Source organism: Sparus aurata, chromosome 15 (assembly GCF_900880675.1).
Source record: "Sparus aurata chromosome 15, fSpaAur1.1, whole genome shotgun sequence".
Lineage (NCBI taxonomy): Eukaryota > Metazoa > Chordata > Actinopteri > Spariformes > Sparidae > Sparus > Sparus aurata.
In genome coordinates, this window is record NC_044201.1 from 11,768,842 (window position 1) to 11,789,518 (window position 20,677).

Consider the following 20,677-nt stretch of genomic DNA (forward strand, 5'->3'; position numbering starts at 1 on the left):
CAGGTAAAAGCCAAGTTAGAAGACACTCCCTTCAGTGTCAGCACACTCACTGTCCAGACAGGTGTTTTCACACTTCACTTCAAGCCTGTGTGTGGGCGGGTGCAGACTGTTGATTAACACCTTTGGCTGGAGCTCTAATCAGCCGGACAAATTGAAAATACCTGTGTGTGTGTGTGTGTGTGTGTGTGTGTGTGTGTGTGTGTGTGTGTGTGTGTGTGTGTGCATGCGCGCGCAGGGTCCTTACAGTAACTCACAGGATGTGAATTTTACAGTGGCACACGCTTTCTGTGCTGGACGTACACACTTAGGTCAAACCTCAAATAAAGATATCTATAAGGATTTACCCCTCTTTAACATAACAGACCACAGAGGAAGTTCAAATGGTTAGACTTGTGTTGCATTTCCTGTCTGATTCTTCTCATGCCGTTTCTAAAAGTGTGCTTCTCCTGCCTACTTGTTTCTTCAGGTAGGATTCTACAATGCCGTTGCGATTCCATGCTACACAACACTAGCAGAGCTCTTCCCTCCATCCAATCCTCTTCTGAACGCCTGCAAGTGAGTATCCAAAGCTGCATTTGCAAAGTCTAAGGGAACGTCTCTCTGTGTGTTCTGACAAAAAGCCAAGCAAGATTATGAGGAGACAGATAGTAAGTTGTAATTCTTTCTTTTTTATTATGTAACATAGAATAACCAAAGAGTTCCTTCATGCAGTACTGTCAAGGTGATTCCACATCTGACATGGTCAATAAATGCAATGAGTTGCAGCCTGCGACAATCGATGCGTGCGCCGGCCTCGTCCAGCCAGGCAAATAAGATTAGAAGTGATAAGGAGTGTGCGTGTGTAAGCGTGTGTTTAGGCACACATTCCATTCGTTCCACTTAAAATACAAACACGACACACGTGCAACTGTCCCGGTGCAGGATTAAGCAAACTTGTGATGTAATTTACTGCAAACATTATCAGAGAGAGACGTTTCAATGCGGCATTACAATTCACAGACAAGTAACGGCTGTTCTCCCTAACCGGCGTGAAATTGCGTGTTTGTAAGCGTGCAAGTGGCATTCAATAAGAGTATTTATATGTGTGATTTCTGCTCGTCCAACGGAATCACACTGTACATTTGCCTGCCCTTCCGGGGTAATTCTCAGTTTTTTGGTTTTTTTTAAACGTTGTGACCTTGATCTGTGGGGAATGCAAACAAAGTGAGGAGTGTAATATTTAAGCCCCAGCTGTACGTCAGCACCGGGCTCCGGGTGGGCAGCAGGCCTAGACCCCGCGGAGCCCGGCTGCTTGTTGTGGGATCAGCCACAGACGTGTAAACTGCATCAGGCCCGGCTAATTGAATGGAATGGCAGCAAAGGGCAGCACTTTGTGCACTCGTATGTCAAGCTTGATTATAGCACAGAGAGGAGAGCTTACATTCGTGACAAAGAGAAGTGATGGGAGCGCTTTCACAGGCGACTTATGAATTACACAGCTGAAATGATTTTAGTTGTTTATTACACTTCGGTTTGGTCAAATGCAGCTGTTCTGTCAGTCGCTGTGCTTTTTCTCTCCAGATCTCTTCACAAACCACAATTTAACCTCCTGGTCATCTTGGTATTTGTATTTTTCTGGCTGAACATCTCTGCTACAGTTGCATAATTAGAGCTATCTTACTTAAAGCAGCAGTATGTCGATATTGTTTTTAACATCAGATGCACACCCTTGTGGCAGCGGAGCGTTGTGATGAAAACTGAAGATTGACAGCAGTGGACGAGTAACAAACACACATTACATTACATCTGATAAAAGCTTGATTTAGTCAAATCAAAAGACAATTTTTAGCCTGATATTACCATTTATTTTACTTGATTTTAGGCAGGTTATGTCTTCTATTTTTAACTTTATTTTATTTTCCATCTTATGCAATGCATTCAATTCAATTCAAAGTGTTTATTGTTATACGCACAGTAAAGAAATATGTTCTCAATTATGCAATGAAATTCTTCTTTTGCACAGAATGCCAACTGTGTAATAAAGAAATGTATACATCCAAAATATACAATATACAAAGTAAAGCACTTTTAAAGCACTTTTACACATGTGATAAATAGTTTTAAGCCTTTGCCTGATCTCTACTACTTATTTATGGGGCCAAGGCAAATACCAACATTGGGAAGTAAACAATTCAGATGTATCGGCCCATCCGCACACATTTATATTTATTTGAGTTTAACAATGAAGTTTACCATCTAAGATGAGTGATATTGCAAAATGCTAAGATTTTGATCAAATACCCAAAGATCTTTTTTTGTATTATAAGCTCTAAAAAACAAAGTTGTCATACTATTGAGTATCAGAATAACACATATGTCCATTGCCAATACCAATATATATGTGATAGACCGATATGGTATTATAATATTGGTCAATCAGTATATAGGTTGGGCTCTAACCTTTTTCACTTGTTCACTTATCATTATTATCATTATCATCATTATTATTATTATTATTATTATTATTATTATTATTATTATTATTATTATTATTATTATTATTGTTGTTGTTATTATCATTATTATTATGTAAAGGAAGGAGAATTAACAGTTTCATTCACACTAAACCAATGTGTTTTTTTTAAGGGCCAATACAAATTATTAGCAGTAAAGGAGACTGATAATCAATATAAGGAACAGATTTGCAGTTAAACTTAACTGCAAATCTAACTACTAGTTACTAGAACAATATTCTTCTAGTAACTACTAGTTACTAGAAGAATATTGTTGACAGGCTGCATGTAACCAATCATATTATTAGTTGAGACCACAGAGTGGTGACTACAGGCACAGAAAGAATGCTGCACCAGAGTATTATTTTAAAATACTGTTTTTATCAGCAATCACAGACACCAATGGCTAAAAATGATGTCTGTACGCTAAAAAGTGAAATGTCTGTGTTAGTAGTACAGCCTTAATTATTAAACCCACAACATCCGGGGTCTGAATCTGACGGCGGGGCTTTGTGTTTGCAGGGAGAATCTGGGCCAGTGGGAGAAGATATCGCGAGGAGAGGTGGAGGACATCGTGCCCAGCAGGCCTTGTGATTCAGGCCCCGTCAAGGTGGACAACTGACTACCAAAGGGTTTTGCTGGCCCACCAAAGGAATACAACCAGAATCCTGCCACAGCCCTGGAACTCTGTAGGGGGGAGGGACCCACAGTCTGTGTGAGCAGGAGACGGATCAGCTGATGGCGAAATGACTTTGAAAACACACAGTTACCTCATTGGGTGACGGAGGTGTCAACACTGACGGTTTCACCGATCCCAGAGACTGACTGACCGCCGATGGGGAGGGACTTCGACCCATCACCCTACATCCACTCAGCTTGGGAATTCATTTGGTAGAATGGACTGTGGTTGTTTGGTTTTAGCTGTTTCATGATTTTTTATTATTATTATTATTATTATTATTATTATTATTATTATTATTATTATTATTATTATTAATATTATTTGAGCTGATTCTTTTATGGTCTTGTATTTGCAGAGGCCTTACTCTGAACCTTTCACAGGCTAGAATATGTGAAACCTTGTTGTCGGTTCAGGCTTTTCTTCGTTTGTTTGTTTTTTTAATGGTACTGTTTGCCTTCTGTGGTAGGTTTATCGTACGTGCACTACTTCAGCAAGGTATTCCCAGAGACAGAAGGAATGTGTAGAGCAGATGTATGGTGTATTGCCACCTCGCTTAGGAGGTGGATGTCAGAATGTTTTGTTTTTTTTTAATTACTTTTTTGAGCAAAAATCCTTTGCAGTACTTGAATAAAGACATACAGCCTATTCTAGGTGGAGATGGCAGAAAATCCCCCCTCAGCATATTCCACTAAATGTGGATGAACTGTGACGAGAGGAGTTAGATAATGTCGACACTTGTGAACGCAGTCACAAGAGAGTCATGATGTTTCTCCCTGAAGTGGACCCCACAGCACTGCCCCCAGCCCCCGCCTGGCATTTAGGAACCTGCTGCAGCCACCTCGACAACTTCCCCTCTGACTAACAGGATCAGATCAACGTGCACAAATAGCATCCGTGAAGCCAGGACTGCAAACAGTCGAATTTCCACTCTTAAAACAGTTTTCACGCCACTATCGCATCATGAATTATTTAACACCACAATCTGGTTCCTTCTCATTAAACAGTGATTATTTCTATGTTTAAAACACGAGTAAAATGAGGATACTGCACAGGTTGGATAAGAGTCCCAGCGAATTAAAAATGTTGTTTGTTTGCAGTGCCACACCCTCCTTTGTCCATGTGGGCCTACCTTACATAAGGTCCAGACAGCACCCTCGTTTATCCCACATGGTTAAGGGGCGAATTATAAACAGTGAAGGGTGGAGTAAGTGACACATTTATGACACTGAACACATCACGCTGCAGCTCAACAGAAGTCTCGTCAGCTCCATGTTATCCTGCATTAAGCTAAAGTGCACGACATGTCTATCTCTGGGATTGCAACTCGAGAATGTTAGTCAACTTTTCGGAGGCGTGTAACAGAAGCTCTCCCCCACCCAGGTCCACGACCCGTCGAAGGAAATACGTCCTCCTCCTTCACACCGACGGGGGAACATTTGGACTCAAAATGAGTTTCCTAGATCTTCCAAAAGACAAAAAAGTTTTGTCTGAAACTGTCATTCCAGTGGACGTCGTCCCCTCCAAGACTGAAATCACTGCTCAAATAATTAGTTTTTACGGCTGGTACTGTGGCCCCCAGTGGTGTGAATGTACATTTTGATGAATGTTTTTTGTTTCATTGCAGATCCTCAGTGGTGGCAGTTTTTTCCTCCATATTGTGCTCTGTCTTACTTTTCAGAATTGCTTCCAGTAAGCTTCAACCAAGAGCAACAATTAGCATGCACCTAAACTGAAGTTTATATATCATTTTGCATATACAGTAATAGGTGTATACTGTGTACAATCTAGGAAATTAGTTTGTACAGACTGAGATGTATGCTCTGATGGTGCTAAACTGAACGGCAGTCGTGCACTTTCTGACTTGACTGGGTGTGTACACTGTGTGTGTGTGTGTGTGTGTGTGTGTGTGTGTGTGTGTGCGTGCGCGTGCATGTGTGAGAGAGAGAGAGAGAGAGAGAGAGAAAGCTTCTGACTGTCTCTTTACCCCCTCCAACCCCACCTGAGAACATGGATAAGTCCATAACACTGCACTGTCCCTTCTACTTTTCAGCACCAGTTATAGCCCATCGTCTGCACTATGTTTAGCTTATGATCTTTATCATTATTATTATTATCATTATTATTATTATTATTATTATTAATGATGATATTATTATTATTATTATTGCTCTTATTACTATTGTTATTTTCTTAATTAGAGTTAAATTTAAATTAACTTATATTTTTTATACAAAGAAAAATAATGTTGGCCTTTTTTGTTTTGTACAAAGTTAAAATAAACAAAACGGTCTAGACATGTTACTGTTACCCAGAATAATTGCGGAATGTCTCAACTGTAAATGTAAGAGAAGTAGCCCAAATGACTTTTATTAAATACTTGAAAATCACACATTTGTGACTGATCGTTCTTTGTGTTGTGTTCGAAGTGCCTTCTTCTTTGCATTTATTTTTACTGTCGATATTATTTTATTAATACTGCTATGGAGTCGGTGACAGGGCCTGACTCGTCTCACTTTATCGGGTTCATTTGTAAAATTATGCCAGCGAATAATTAGAGTCAATTATTTTGGCATCTTTCAAGTCAAAATATAAATAACAATGATTTCTTGTTAAAAAAATGTTGGATTACATCACACCCCCACATTTCTACAGTAATATAAAGCCATAACATGACTTGCCACATTTTAGCAGAGGAGGAATATAATATGAGAAAAGTTGTTAAATATACTCGTATTTAATTCGACTATTTCCATTTTCTGCTACTTTATACTTTTACTCCACTACATTTTGGAAGCAAACACTTTTCACTTCACAACATTACTTGACAACAATATTTAACTTGCCAACTCATTATCTACATAAAATAAAAGTCAACTTATAAATTATGTAGGTATCTCTCTATAAAAGCAAGGAATTTCTGTCTGTCTGTCTGTGTGTGTGTGTGTGTGTGTGTGTGTGTGTGTGTGTGTGTGTGTGTGTGTGTGTGTGTGTGTGTTCCTCAAATATCTCTGCGGATCAGGATCAGACTGACTGAGATATTCAACATGGCTGCTGCTTGGTTCAAGGGTGTGTGACGTCGGATTTGTTTTGACTGCAATGATACCGTTAATAAATGATTTCATAAATGCTTCACAAATTCCGCAAGCATTGTCCACCGGAGCCACCATAGTCATGTGCGCACCACAGCCAATTACTGCAGAGCTCAAGCCCACGACATACCTTAAGAAACAAGCGGATTTATACCTGCAGCGGGCGAGCTGGACCGGGATTTTGCCGGCAGTTCAGTCCCGTTCTGTTCTGTGCATTTAAACTGACTGTCGTGGATTAATGAGACTAAACAAGCCCAGATCGAGTCTGTTCGGGTCTGAGGAGATCCGGAGACGCGCGGACAACAAAGTGGAATCGGAATCTGTTGATGTTCGTGTGTAGCTAGCTGCTAGCCGCTAGCCCACTTGTCCCACCTCCCGAGTCGACGGACCGGACCCACTGGCACGTCCAAAACCGGACTTAGGGTAAATAATGTCCGCCACGCTTTTTCGCGAACATTGCCATCACGTTTGCTTTGTGTCTGGTGCAGGAAGAAACGGTAAAAATGTGCTTTTGTCATGAAAGTGTCCAAGCAGCAAGTTTGGTTGTTCAGGAACGGGAAGTTGTGGGAGGGACGGAGGTGGATGAATGACAGGCAACGACGGTCGGTGCAGAGACAGCGATATAGACAGCGATATTGAGAGTTGAGAGATTTGTGACATTTAGCGTGTTTGGAGTGTATAGTTAGTGTGTTATTTAGTGTTTGGTGTAGTGTGTTTAGTGTGTAGTGGAGTCGGTTTTTTGTTTAATGAGTCAGAATAATGAGGAGAAGCTGAATGTGGAGCAGGCAGTGCAGCTCCTCATTCAGCTGGAAGGAGCTCAGGCAGACCTGAGCATTGCCTGCGTTTTAATGTAAATAGTTACATAAAACTTTGTAAATTCTTAAAATGTATGCACATATTTAGCAAACAGCAATTTATATTTGCATTATAAGTAATAAAAAATGGCTTGTTAAACATATTTGTGGTTTTCACAGTAAAAAACTTTTTCTACTCTGATTTTATGTTTTTTTGTGATTTTAGGTCCATTGTGTTAATACAGTATGTCAAAATAAAAAAATAACTGTACAGTCACACATGTGAGGTTGTGCTGAAAATAATGACACCAAGTAAATAGTTTTTAAGGTGAAATATAATGGCAAAATCAAAAATAGTCAACAACGGCCAATTATACACTGGAATATCAGATTTCACAACAAACCTAAATATCCCTGACGTCCCACCTTCAAACACAGCCTCATTTGGCCATTCATGAAAAAGCTACTTAACCTCCCACTTTTCTATAGGAATACATGCTTCCTACGGGCAATGTACTAGTTATTATAGATTAAAGAAACACGATGTAGAAATGTTGTGCGATCTGGCACCCCCCGCAGCTTCTGATTGCAACACCACTGTGGTAAATACAAATCCCAGGTCTGTAACAGTTTGTCAGACGTAATGTAGGTGCTAACTACAAACCAAACTCATGATGTCATAACAGTGTTATGTGTTGAAAACTTGTATGTTGAAGTAAACGTGTGTAACGCTGTGATCCTCTCCTCTCACCGCAGTTGAATAGTGCAGAAACAAGTGACACCATTCACCTTATTACAAGACAATGAATCATCAACAGGATTTTGAAGCTGTTATTTAAAGGTAAAGGAAATTAAAAAGTTACAAGCTGTTGGTTTAAGAACAACTGAAGTTAATGTGACCAGACAAATTTTTGAATAATCTCATCTTCTCAAATTTGGTCAATTTAAAATTCTAAGGAAACCTGGACAGTTACTTTTTTTTAAGTTAAAATAAATGGTTTGTTTTCTTTCAGTGCATTATTCTGAAATTCTGTATTTTGCTTTTGTTAGTATATTAGTTAGTAAGTATATTTTAATGCTACTACTTTCGTACTTTAACTTAAGCATGATTTTGAATGCAGTGTAATTTTTCACTGTTGCTCTATAATGTCTCTGGAATTACCACAGTGGTATTGAGTTTCTAGTTGATTAAAACTATCCATTACTGATCCATTCCTTACTCTTTTGCCTTTTGAGTTATGCATGATGTTAGCTTGCACCATGATATGATAAACAGCTGTACAGTGAAAAGATGATGAGGATTTTATCAGAAATCACTGAATTTAAAGATATTCATAAGTTGGCATGCTTGGATCTGTTGTTTGTGGGCCACATGGTAGTGTTCATGAAAAATGCCTTAAAATTGTTCAACAGTGTATGTGGGGGATATTAATGTCTGTAAATATAGAGCTCATGAGCTTATCATCAGTGAAAATGAATGTTTAAACCTCTTTATGAATCTTACAGGGTAATATAGCCTATATATAAATACCTGCTTGATGGAGTTGCAGTTTTGAATGTAACTCCAACAGCAGTCAAACTACTGAGATGATTGTCTTTGTAAAGTTGTTGCATTTCATAACTTTGAAAAAATCTTGAATTACCCATAAATCATCAAGTTATCTCTGGCATTTATCAATTTGCCTTGGCTCTATGGTTTCTACAAAAAACAATCACTGACCTTCTAAAATTAGATAATATCGTTATGTAAGACATAAATCTGGGAATGAACTTTAGTATTTCCATTACGCTGTCATCAGCAGATGCATCCTCAAACTTTGAGGGAGCGAGCTTCTGAGAGCTTAATCCTTCATCCTCCACCGCCTTACTTTATTAAACATGGTTAGATCAAATATTAATGGAGGACACAAGGATGCAAATGAACACAAACTCAGTTGTATGGCCCTGCTTGTTTCAGTGAAGCATTACATGTTACACAGCCTCTTCCCTCATGCTCAGCTCTGCCATCTGGGTGCTCTCATATTCTGGCCATTTGAGCCCCGAGGCCGAGTTTTACCCTGACATCTCCTCTCTCTCTCTCCCTCTCTCATGCTCACTGCTGTGCGTTTCCTTGTAAACTTAACCCAATTATTGTGAATAACCAGATTTAGATAATAGTTTGATTTAAGCATGTACAGGAGTTTTGCAGTGACCAGATTTCCAGGAATAAGGTATTTGTCTGGTGATTATAGGATTCAGTCAGGCCACAGAAAACATTTGGTCGTCGCAGGATAAGGACAGATAGGAAAATTTGTTGGAGTCAATTATTTTTCAGAAGAATCTATAGATCCCAACTTTGTTACCCACGCATTGAAAAACGACTTAGCTTATGGCTAGAATAATTGTGATCGGCAGCAGCTATGATGAGTTTGCTGACTTTCAGAGTGGTTCTGCAATCAAATATAAATAAATAAGTAATGTAGTTTGATGCACTGTGTTTCAGTCTCACGACAAATCCTAAATTACATAACCCCCAACCTGAAAGTACCCACACATCTTCTCTGTCCTGATGACTAAGACAAACTTTTTTCAATTTTTTGATGTTTCTGCCTTTGTCTTATGTGTACTGACAGTTTGCAAGAAAAAAAAACAAAACTAAAAAAACAAAAAGGGAGGGGGCGGATTACATAAGGTATTTTCTGGGTCAACTGATTACCAGCCTGGCCTATCATTAGATTCAATATTCAGCACTTTTCCTATCATCTGAATCAGTGTTTTTATGTCATTGCTGAGAAATTAAGTGAATTTTAAAATGTGCTGCTTAGGCTCTGATGTATTATTCAATCGGCAAAGTAACTAGTAACTACAACTTTTTTTTTTTATGTGAAGTAAAATGTCTATTTTTAGCCTCCAAAATGTTGTCAAGTGTAAAACAGCAGAAAATGGAAATACTTGAGTAAAATACAAACACCTCAGACTTGTACTTAAGTACAGTACTTGAGTAAATGTAGCCTACTCTTCCTTTCAAAGAGGCTAATTAGAAGAAAGAAACTTAGACACAAAATAAAATTTCAGGTATGCCACAGAATAAACAATCAAGTGAAACTAAAGTATCCAACATTCATGGCTCATTTGTAGTAGTGTATATATAAGCAAGTACTCTTAGGAATAGGTCATCACTGTTTTTATAGCAATTTAGCTTGTCGCTTAGAAAGTTATAGTTCCATGGTTATCACTGAATGGTTATCTTTCTATAAACATGGACTCGAACTTTCTCCGCACTTTCATTGCTGTCTCTGCACTGTGGCCTACACGTCACCCTCTGCTCCCTCGCCGTGCACAGATGGGACTTAGCGCCTCGTATCTCGCGGGGACGATTATTATCAGGACACTGAACGCAACTCAAGCATATACGCGCTTCGGTCTCCCTGGCAACCGAGCAAAGAGCAGACTGTTGTGTCCATGAAGAAGAAACTTTGTTTTGTGTCGTGATTATCAAAAGTTATCAGAAAGGTGAGGTCGTTATTTAGCGTATTCAGCTTTTATGCATGTTTGAATTACCCATATGCTTCAGCTACTTATTAAAAACATATTTTAGCCATGTAAAAGCAAAAATACACAGAACGGGTGCATGTTTGCTAGGTGAATCACGGCTGTGTGGTTAGCTATAACATTACCTTATTAGTTTAGCTAATAAACCTAATTTAATTTGCGCACGGTCTGGATTAAAAAAGTTTACCTTCCTGTCAGTTTGTTTTCACAGATGTGTGTTTCTAGGACAGCTCTTTCGTATTCAGACACAACATTGCTGAGTTCATTGTTATTCACCTATTGCATGCCCTTCATCGTGATGTTCTATGTATAAATTCGCTATACCGTGTAATTGAATGCAGTTTAAAGAAATTAAATCTCACATTTGGTTCAGTGTATTGAATGGCAACATCACAGTTCTGCTAAGGTCAGTGCTCTCTTAACTGTATTGTGTTTTGTGCCTTCATAGCCATGTCCAGCAACTGTAAGCCCAAAGGTTTTAGGAGTGACATCCACAGACTGCTGCTGGCTGCTGAAGCTGGTCAGAAGGCTGATGTCAAGGCCTACTCCTCAGGTCATCTGGGGCCCCGCAGCCTGAACCAGACTCAGCCTAAGAGGGAGAAAATGTCATCTTTCTGGAGAACATCTCAGAGCCATGATGAAACCCCAAACCCTCTGACACTCCAGCAGGCAAAAGCACTAATCTCTGTAAAGAAGAAAGAAATTAAGGAGTCAAGCATGCCTTCTGCAGAGCCCGACGTCTCTGGCTCAAGACAAGTTCAGGCTGCTGATCACTCACCACATACAGAGAGAAGAGAAGAATTAAGTCTTCCAAAGATAGTAGACTGTTCCTCAAACTCCTTGCCGGTTCAGCTGCTAGATAGTTCCCAGAAAACGTCTTCATCTGATCCAAAAAGGAAACATACATTTTGCGTAAGCTCCTCTGACCAGGAAGGCCTGAATAGTAAAGGCCAGCTACAGACAAAACAACATTTTGGAAGGCAAGTCCTAGCCAACCATGACCTCTGGGCTGGAATAAATGTTGTTGAAATGCATGAGAGGAAACTACAAAAGGTGAGAATGGTAGCACAAACCATGAAATCACATATCTAGTTTTTCTTTTTTAATTGCACTTTTTTATTTTTGTATTTAGGCTTTCTAACAGGTTTGTTTTTCGTGAAATTGCAATCGTAAATTGCCGTCTCAACACTCTGGCAGAAGGTGCATGAAAAAAGACACACACCGACTCTTACGCACATCTGAACTTGCTGTGTGTGTGTTCCTGTCATCCTCAGGAGCTGAAGAAGCTGTCAGCGCAAAGCTGGCCCAGCAGAGACCGCCTTGTGGTGTTCAGTGACGTCTTTGATGATGTATGTGAAGGCTCGCCAGTATTTGGACGCATCCTGAGGGAAATTAAGGTTTTTCCATTTCCTCTGTACCCACTAGCACATTTTTAGCATGTGCCGTCAGTCGTATTAGAGCTAAGAGAGAGTGAGTCCCTGGTGAAGTGAGCGGAAGTAGAGCAACGACTGGAACCTGGTCTTGATGCGCCAGGGAGCAGGTCAAGTCTCTTTTTTGCACACAATGGCCTTGCTCACACTGCATTGTATATAAGTGTTTGTGCATTTTGCACATAAACTGAAATTTGATCAAACTGATCATTGCTTGACATGCATTTATTATATGAGTACACATTGAGGTTATCGTACAGCAGAAATCTAGATATTTTTTGACAGCATAAAACTACAGCATTGAGTTTGTTTGATTTTCCTTTCATGAGGACACAAGCACACTTTGTGCATGTAATCTTTTTTTTTTTTTTAAATGTCAGAGAAGCTTGGATTTGTTTTTTCAACTAAGATAGTTGGACTTTTCAAACACATTTTCTGTACAGTACTCTGTCATTTTCATGAGCTTGTGTTGATTAAAATAAAGCCATGTCACAAGCTCATGAGCTGTAAATTGAGGTACATGATTAGGTTTATACTTTAAGTAACGTTTTGATTTAACTTTAAAAAATAAAATAAAATCCAAACTAGCTTTTATTTTTTTCTTCCAGACAGATTATGACTTGTACGTCAACCACCTGATGGCTTCCCAATCGCCTCTACCTGAGACGGTAAAGCACACTGTCCAGTATATAAGTATTCATGATGTAAACAGGAAGACCTGAGGATTCTGTGGATTGATTGACAGCAAACTAACATATTGGCTTCATCTTTACTGTGATATATTAAATAACCTGGGCACAAAATATGTTTTGGGGAAGTTACTTTTCATACTGTGTAAGGTTGAAAGACTTGTAAAACTTAGTGCAAACAAATAGTGCCTATACCATACAAAATCTAACAAAACTGCACCTATAGTTTGGTCAAGTCTTGTTGCAGAGCCTAGTCAGTCATTTTCATACAAACATATCTGTGATGAACTGAACTCAGGGCTGCTCTCAATGGGATCTTTTTTCAATGGAGAGAGTATAACCTTATGTTAGAATATGTTGCCAGGGCCCAGAGAGTTGCACGTTACAGACATTAAAACTCCTCCGCTTAAGAAGAATGAGCCTCAAATAGTTTTGCAAAGGTCAGGGGAGAAGCTTTTCTCTTGAGCATCTTTTGCATTGGTGGACAACAAGGCAAGTCTTTATATCTTTCTGTTGTTGTTGTTGTTGTTGTTGTTGTTGATGTGTTACAGTCAGAGAATGCTTCATTCATTCTTGGCAGTGGCAAAGTAAGGGAAATGAAGTTGGAGGATGCGGAAAAAGAGGTTTGCAGGCTCGAGGAGGAGGCGAGAAGAGCTCTAGAGGAGAATAAACGGTACTTTGGGGATCTGTACAGAAAAAAAAAAGCATACTTAAACTGTAAATTCTTATTCATTTCAGCAAGGCTGTTCTCCTTTTTAACCCCAGAGTCCGAAATGAATTACAGAACGTTCCAGCAATCAAAGGCCCAGAGGACTGTTACATGAAGAGTGAGTCTTAAGACTTCATCTGTTGTATCTGATCACTGGCAAACCACATCCAAGTATTTGCTGTATATTACCCCGCAGGGCAACAGCACATGCTAAGTTTTAAATCTGATGTGGACAGACTGAACAAATAAGCACTTTGTCATGACAAGAGGCATAAGGAGACTTTTGTAGATTCAGCGAGGCAGCTGCAGCCTTATAGAGCCTGCAGGAGTGCGTATGAACAAGTACAGATACATCACTCAGCAATACAGTGCATTCATGTTCGTCCTTTCTTTGTTTGGACAGATATATCTCTTTCAGAGCTGCCGGACACTGCCGTTGGCTGCTCTGACAGCATCCAAATCAAAAGGCTTCAGGTTTTGAACACGTGGAGGGAGATCCAACAGCTGGAGGAGGAGCTTGAGGAGAAGCTGGTGTCCACCTCTACAACCACAGCCACAGAAAGGAGAATCAAAGACCTGAAGGTGCCGCAAGATAAACTGCCACTGACACTAAGACTATGACTTTTACATAACTTCCAACATCAGTTGTGCCTTTGTGAGATTAAAGCAGGAAGAGTGGGTGAGCGATTGCTGATAATATGTACAGCTGCAGTTTTTTTTTCTGTTTGTTTGCAGTCAGAGATAATGAGACTGATAGCCTCAAATGACCGTCTGAAGACCACCAACAAGGCAAAGGAGTTACACCTCTTTCCTACCATATCATCATTTTTAAAGCACTGCAGATTTGAAATGCATTTCCTGCTATGTGATTGTGGGTCTTTTGTTTTACAACTCTGTAATTTGTCCTCAAGGATCTGGAGAAGAAGATCAACATGGTGCTGGACAGAGAGAAAGCAAGCAAGGCCATAAGACGGTACATTCCATAATGCAAATACTGTATATGGGACACTTGATGAGTAGACTTGTGACTCTTTTTTACTCATGACTGCTTTTCTGTGTTTTCTTTTCACCACTAGTATGTTGTGGGACGAAATACATCTGCAAACAGAGTGAACAACTTCATCAGCAAGTAAACCAAAGTATCATCTCATTAGATGGACGTTTGAAATTCAGAAAAAGTGCAAATTTGCAATAAGATAAAGGATTAAGTTTGATTCTTCGAATACCAGCAAGCAACTTATTCATGGGATTACCTTCGTTATGGACAGATCAGAGATTCCACAAGGACCTGATTTGAAAAGGGATTTCTCAAGATCTAGGTTGCAGGTAATCAGAAGCTATTGGGTGCACCTGTGATGATCTCCCTCAGCTGGCTGCAATCAGTCATCTGGGAGTCTATATAGTGGGACTGTGGTTCCCCTGTTCAGATGGTTGTGTGTTTCAAGGAATCATTTACACATCAGTTGGCTCTTGCTTTTGAGTGTTTGAGCTTTCTTTCTTTTGGTCATTTTCTATACATTTTGTTTCCCCCCTGATCAGTGACTCCCACTTCACCTTTGTTTTTTTGTGGTCCAATGAATTTTTTTGTTTGTTTTTTTGGTATAATTTTGATAGAATTAGTGGGTGGCTGTTGTGTTTTGTGCAGTTCTTTGTTGGTTTCCCACCCTGCGACCCCCTGTCCTTCAGGTTTTTGTTTTCTGGGGAAACATAACGCCTTGTAGTTGTCATAGACTTTCAGTTTAGTACATGTCAAAAATCTTCTTATCAGAAATAACACTGTAAATCAGAGCATAAATCCACCACCAGCATCAGCAAGGAAATGTAAAACGCAATGTAGTAATATCAGTTATATCAATCTCATCAATCAATAGTATTTGTAGAGTGGCAGTTCAGTTATAATCAGTAGTATTGGACTGGACTTGGGTCTCAGAGCAGGGAGGTTGGTGTTGGTGTTGTTTAAGGTACATAGTGGTGGGGGCCCGCTGGTTAGCATGCTAACTTCAATAGCTATCTTTGCAATACAGTATACGGATGACTTTGACATGACATCAAATGTTATTTTTCACATTTTGTTAATAAAGTACATTTAATGTTTTATACAAAAATTCTAACATATTGCATCTTTAACAGTAACATGTACATAAGATTTAAAAGGGGAAGTTCTCATTTTGCAGACTGGCCCTCCTGTCTGTGTTTTTCTGTAATATGTACAGAATTTTACAGTTAATATTGCGAGTGAGACATTTAAGTGTTTCAATGTTACAAATGTTTGAGGTAAAGCTAAGACTAGCTTCATTGTCCACTGTTGGATACATAAAAGACAGTCATGTATTTTGTCAGTAATATCTTAATCACATATTAACTATTACAATAGTGGTATAACACAACATGTACAATATCTGTAAAAAAATAAGTGCAGTGGAATAAAAAGGACAAGTGTGGTAAGGTAGAAGTTTAAAGAAGGAAAAAAAGAAAAAAATACTTACTACTAAGAAAATTGTAATGGAACACTTAACATATGTAAATCCAGCTTTGGGTAATTGTATTTAATTAGTTTGTTCTACTGTTTGCTGCTTAACTAACGCCATTCTCAAGCTTTAAATTATAAAAGGGCCTCAGGTGTACATGTGGTGTTTCATTAAAGAGGATGTCACTGTGCAGTGAAAGAACAGCAGGGAAATTGACACTTCACTTATGTTGTTTTAGTGGCCCAGGGCAGTCCAATTAGTATTTGTCAATATGAACAACTTCTGCCTTAAGGTTTCACATAAGTTGTGATGTATGTACCACCTGGAGCTGCTTGAATGTTAATGACTTGAAAAGAACTGTTTCAAGGCAGAAAAAAAAAACCTTTTTCTGTACTTTGTTGTGCGGGAACATGATATCTCAGAAGATGAAGAGGATAACAAGCCCCCTGTATAAGTCTTGGGAAGAAAAAACGAATTACATAAGTCACAACTGGTATCAGTGAGATAGACCTCTGTTGTTGGACCGGGTCACTATAGGACAAAAATTTTAATAACCTAAGCATTTGGTGCACATTACTGTTCAGACACCAGAGGGCAGCAGAGACATATGAAATGAATAACATGATGGTCTGTTTGTCTCTGCTGAGGTGTCAGTCTGTGACCTTTTATTAAAACAGTGAAGATCGTCTGAAGTTTGTGATGTCTTGATAAAGGCCACGGCCTTTGAAATGCCAGCATTAGATGTTCAGAATGGTAAAGTGAATACAAAGAGAATTTTTCCCTCTGGCCTCAAGTTCAAGTGACTTTTGACTCATAAAAATTCAATTACAGCTTTGTGAATGAAACTGATGACATTACTCATCTGATGTGTTCACGAATCCCAGAGAATGAGAGGATTAGAGGAATTGTAGAACTTCTTTGGATTGATATGGGGATGACCTTTGCCCCCAACATGACAGGCTGCCTTGCTGTCTGCTGCAACCTAATCATAGGTCAAAGTCTGCCTCCCTGCTGGCAGAGCCTGTAGGAGCAGAGTGTGTTTTTGTCCCTCACTCTCTTCACTCCTCTCACCTTGTTAACACCACCTCTCCTTCTGGGGAGCTTCCTCTGCTCGGATTGTCACCAGTTTCAACACCATGCTGCTTCGGACTGTGGCCCTGCTCCTTCTCTGCGTGTCTGCGGGCATGTGCGCCACTTTAGGCCACTACCAGGCTGAAGCAAATGAAGAGGAGGCCCCTGCTGTTGCTGATGGTGTTGTGGAAGCTGCCTCTGTAGATGCAGCTGAAGAGGGTGGAGATGCTAAAGTGGCTGATTCGCCTGCAGCTGAGGAGCCTGCAGCTGATCCCCTCATTGGTGACAATTTACCAGCTGAAACACCCGCAGTGGACGACCCAGCAGCTGACGAACCTCAGGTGGATGTCCCCGTGGCAGATGGTGCATCAGCCGAAGAGACGGGGACAGACAGTGATAGGCCTGCTGGAGACGGCCCTGCTGTGGAAGCTGTGACTGGTGAAGCTGTCACCCACGATCAGCCTTCTGAAGAGAAGGAGAAGGAGGAGGAGGGGAATGAAATCAGACCAGTTCAGACAGACCAGTCCCTGGACAGACCCTTGGCACAAGAAGATAACAGTTGGAGCCTCAACTCAATTAGAAGTAGTTTCCAGACTGTGCACGGATACTTTGACTCTCTGGTGGAGCTAGTCGGAGGGCAAGATGGTGTGTGTCAGTACCGCTGCAGATACGGTAAGCGTGAAATTCTGGAATCAAAATAATGTTATGTTACCGAGGGCCATCAGTCTTTCAGTGTCCTCTGGGTTCTTAGGAGTTCAGTGTTAGCTAGGTAAGTGTTTTTTAGCTGTTTTCAGAAAAGACAAACGTTTCTATCAGTGAAACTGGTTTACAAAAAGCTTTTTTCAAATGATTATTACGTTGTCCACATCCAATATTCCTTCTGCTGCTACAGTATTTATTTGCTTAGCACACTGAATCAATCCCTCTGCGGTCACTATTTTGTGATCTGAGATAGTTCAATCAGCGCTCAGGCTGCTGATAATGAAAACACTCTGGTTATCAGTCTGAGAGGTGGATGTACTTACAGTTACACAATCAATACAGATGTTCTCAAACAGAAGTCACATCTTATCTCTGAAACGACACGCAACAAGAACAGAGATATACTTTGGTTCCTTGACTAGGAGGGCATGATGACGTTAGTTTCTTGACATGGCTTCACTTTAGTTCAAGAATTAAAACGCAAATTCTCTGGGAATGTTTTTCAGGGGAACTTCCTCAACCCCGCCCCGGCTACCAGGCCTCAGAGCCCGACGGCTGCAGCTCCTCTCTGGTTGGATTCCAGGTGAATACTGCTGTAGGTGGCCTGTTCATAACACCACAGCCCAAAACTACATGGCTAAATGGGTAGTTCACCACAAAATCAAAAATACATATTTTTCCTCTCACCTGTAGTGCTGTTTATCAATTTGGTTTGTTTCGGCGTGGGTTTTGGAGTCATCTGCCGTTTCCTGAATATAGTGGAACGTGGTGGCATTAATTTTTATGGTGCTCAGAGCGACAAAAACAAACCGGGTTGTGATTTCTAACAAAGGGATATTGCTGAGTTTTTCTAATGTACATGTTTTATTGAGAACCAAAAGCTGGGTGCCATTGAGTAGAGAGAAGGTAGACATCTCTACGACTGATATCTTCAAAACTCAGCAACTCGCACCAAAATTATCTAAATGGTTAAAACAGCACTTCAGGTGAGAAGAATATGTATTTTCAGTTTTGGGGTGAACTCTCCCCATACGCCAACACAATATAGCTAACAGCGACCATAACAACTGCTGCTGTTTTAGTAACCTGTTCTAACATGTCCTTTCATTTGACAGCTGGACTTGGGGATCCCCGCTATGACGCAGTGCTGCAACCAGCTCGACGTGTGCTACGACACTTGTGGGACGAGCAAGTACGACTGTGACTCCAAGTTTCGCTCGTGTCTGCATGGCATCTGCTCGGACCTTAATAAGAGTCTGGGCTTTGTGAACAGAGTACAAGGTGAGATATTTGCACATATTTTCCCTTTCTCTCACATGTGTACTTTGGAAACTGAGGTGTGAATATGAGCACCAGAAATAAACTCATTTATTTGTTACTCTGCCCTCCTCCTCTCTCTACTTCTGTGTGTTCTCCTCAGCCTGTGAGACGATGGCCGACACTCTCTTCAACACAGTGTGGACTCTGGGTTGCAGATCCTACATGAACAGCCAGAGGGCAGCGTGTTTCTGCGAGGGAGAGGAGAGGGATGAACTGTGACATACCACACTATGGACTCCTGGGTGCTTATACTATATATTTATAAGCCTTTTCGTCAAAGACGAGATACTTTACATGAGCCCTCTGAAGACTTTGAACCTGGGAGTTAAAAAACACATAAATGAGGAATGCAAAAACAGTTTCTCAGGTTTAATTCAGCGGCAGGACAAGCAGGTGTCTGGATTTGACTTTCAGAATCTTCATTAATTGCATATGTATGTGATACACTCAGAACTCCATTTCATTTTTGGCCATTTATTAGGCCTCTATGACTCCATTACCATAAATTAGTTTGGTGACTTCAAACAAAGTGCATGATGTGAAGGATATTCCAGTTGGATTAATTTCCTCTAGATAGAAAGACACAAGATAATTACTATGGTGCACTGCCTATCTGTTAATTCTGTTAATGTCATGTAAATGTGATGCATATTATAGCTACGACGATTGTACCTGATTTAAGTTATTAGCCAGTTGTTTGTTGTTTTTTGTGAGTAAATGTACAACTGATTGCAGTTTAACTGACATGACTAACTCTAAATTAATTGTCAGAGTGATGAAGTGGACGCATATTTTCCAGGCACGGCACCCTGGTGTCTCTTTTCCACCTCTCTGGAATGTGTGACGTGCTCGCCACCATCGATTTCACTGAGCAAGTGAATCATACAACTGTGGATGTTCCACATGTATTTCTTAAGTCAGTGATGTGGTCTTAAATATTCACAATTTTCTATAAATCCACAAAATCTGTAAGCTGTAATCAAGGCTGAGAAATGCCTTAAACCGTGACCTAGAAAAGCATCCTTCATGCTGTAGTTGTTACAAATGAACTGTGGCCCCTCTGAATGATTTCTAATAGAAATGCCATTCACTTTAATGTCAGTAAATTGTGCTGCCGGGCAAAGTGGCAAAGACACAAACTGGGATGTATTAAGCAGAATTCAAGTGAGCTACAGCTCTGTGACTGACACTGGAACTCATTGGAGTGAAGAAGAGAGGAGTGTATATGTGTGTGTATATATACTGTCAATATGCATGTATATGTGTACAACACAACAGACTGCTCTGTGTTTATCTGTTTGGTGTTTCATATACCAAATAAACTGATGCAGTCAGTTCAGCTTTAATCTAAATGTTATTTTCTGCAGATGTATTTTTTCTAATCCTGTCTCTCATGGCATTTTTCTGGCTGTTTGTGTTAATGGCAGTGGTGGAAAGTAACTAAATACATTTACTCAAATACTGTACTTGCGTACAATTTTTATACTTGTTCTTTACTACTTTATATTCTACTCCACTACAATTATTGCACTTCATGCTCCACCTTGTTTAATTGTCGCTGTAAGTTACTTATTGCTTTGCAGATTTAGTTTTGCAGTTTCGACATAATGTTGCTTAAAGGATGTTGAATAAATTAACAATATACATTATTCTGAAATATTCCATGAGTATTTTGACTTATGGTACTTTAAGTATATTTG

The 20,677-nt window shown here is 39.9% G+C and overlaps 2 protein-coding genes across 7 annotated transcripts in view; both read left to right on the forward strand.

Moving 5' to 3' along the window:
- pde10a (phosphodiesterase 10A) overlaps positions 1 to 5,561 on the forward strand; it is a 71,690-nt gene extending 66,129 nt beyond the window's left edge. The window contains 2 exon segments of the mRNA XM_030441647.1: positions 467 to 555; positions 3,015 to 5,561. Coding sequence (XP_030297507.1) covers positions 467 to 555; positions 3,015 to 3,114 — 189 coding nt within the window. The 3' untranslated portion in view covers positions 3,115 to 5,561.
- Positions 5,562 to 10,456: 4,895 nt separating this feature from the next.
- Positions 10,457 to 20,623, forward strand: pla2g12b (phospholipase A2, group XIIB). 6 transcript variants are annotated; one of them, XM_030442669.1, is made up of 12 exons: positions 10,457 to 10,549; positions 11,037 to 11,641; positions 11,863 to 11,985; positions 12,627 to 12,686; positions 13,259 to 13,380; positions 13,473 to 13,534; positions 13,820 to 13,998; positions 14,152 to 14,205; positions 14,328 to 14,389; positions 18,165 to 18,252; positions 18,773 to 18,938; positions 19,078 to 20,623. In XM_030442669.1, exons 2-12 carry the CDS (start codon positions 11,039 to 11,041, stop codon positions 19,194 to 19,196), a joined length of 1,638 nt encoding a protein of 545 aa, XP_030298529.1. In that variant the 5' UTR covers positions 10,457 to 10,549; positions 11,037 to 11,038; the 3' UTR covers positions 19,197 to 20,623. The 6 variants fall into 6 exon arrangements, with proteins under 6 accessions (XP_030298529.1, XP_030298530.1, XP_030298531.1 ...); XM_030442670.1 differs by having other exon boundaries at positions 18,165 to 18,240; XM_030442671.1 differs by having other exon boundaries at positions 11,863 to 11,937.
- Positions 20,624 to 20,677: the final 54 nt, after the last annotated feature.

What these genes read in the sequence shown, in the direction of transcription:
- pla2g12b (XM_030442669.1), top strand. Translation starts at nt 11,039, where the DNA reads ATGTCCAGCAACTGTAAGCCCAAAGGTTTTAGGAGTGACATCCACAGA. An exon ending in AATCGCCTCTACCTGAGACG is followed by an intron (nt 12,687 to 13,258) that starts GTAAAGCACACT and finishes GATGTGTTACAG; the next exon opens with TCAGAGAATGCTTCATTCAT. An exon ending in GGAGAATCAAAGACCTGAAG is followed by an intron (nt 13,999 to 14,151) that starts GTGCCGCAAGAT and finishes GTTTGTTTGCAG; the next exon opens with TCAGAGATAATGAGACTGAT.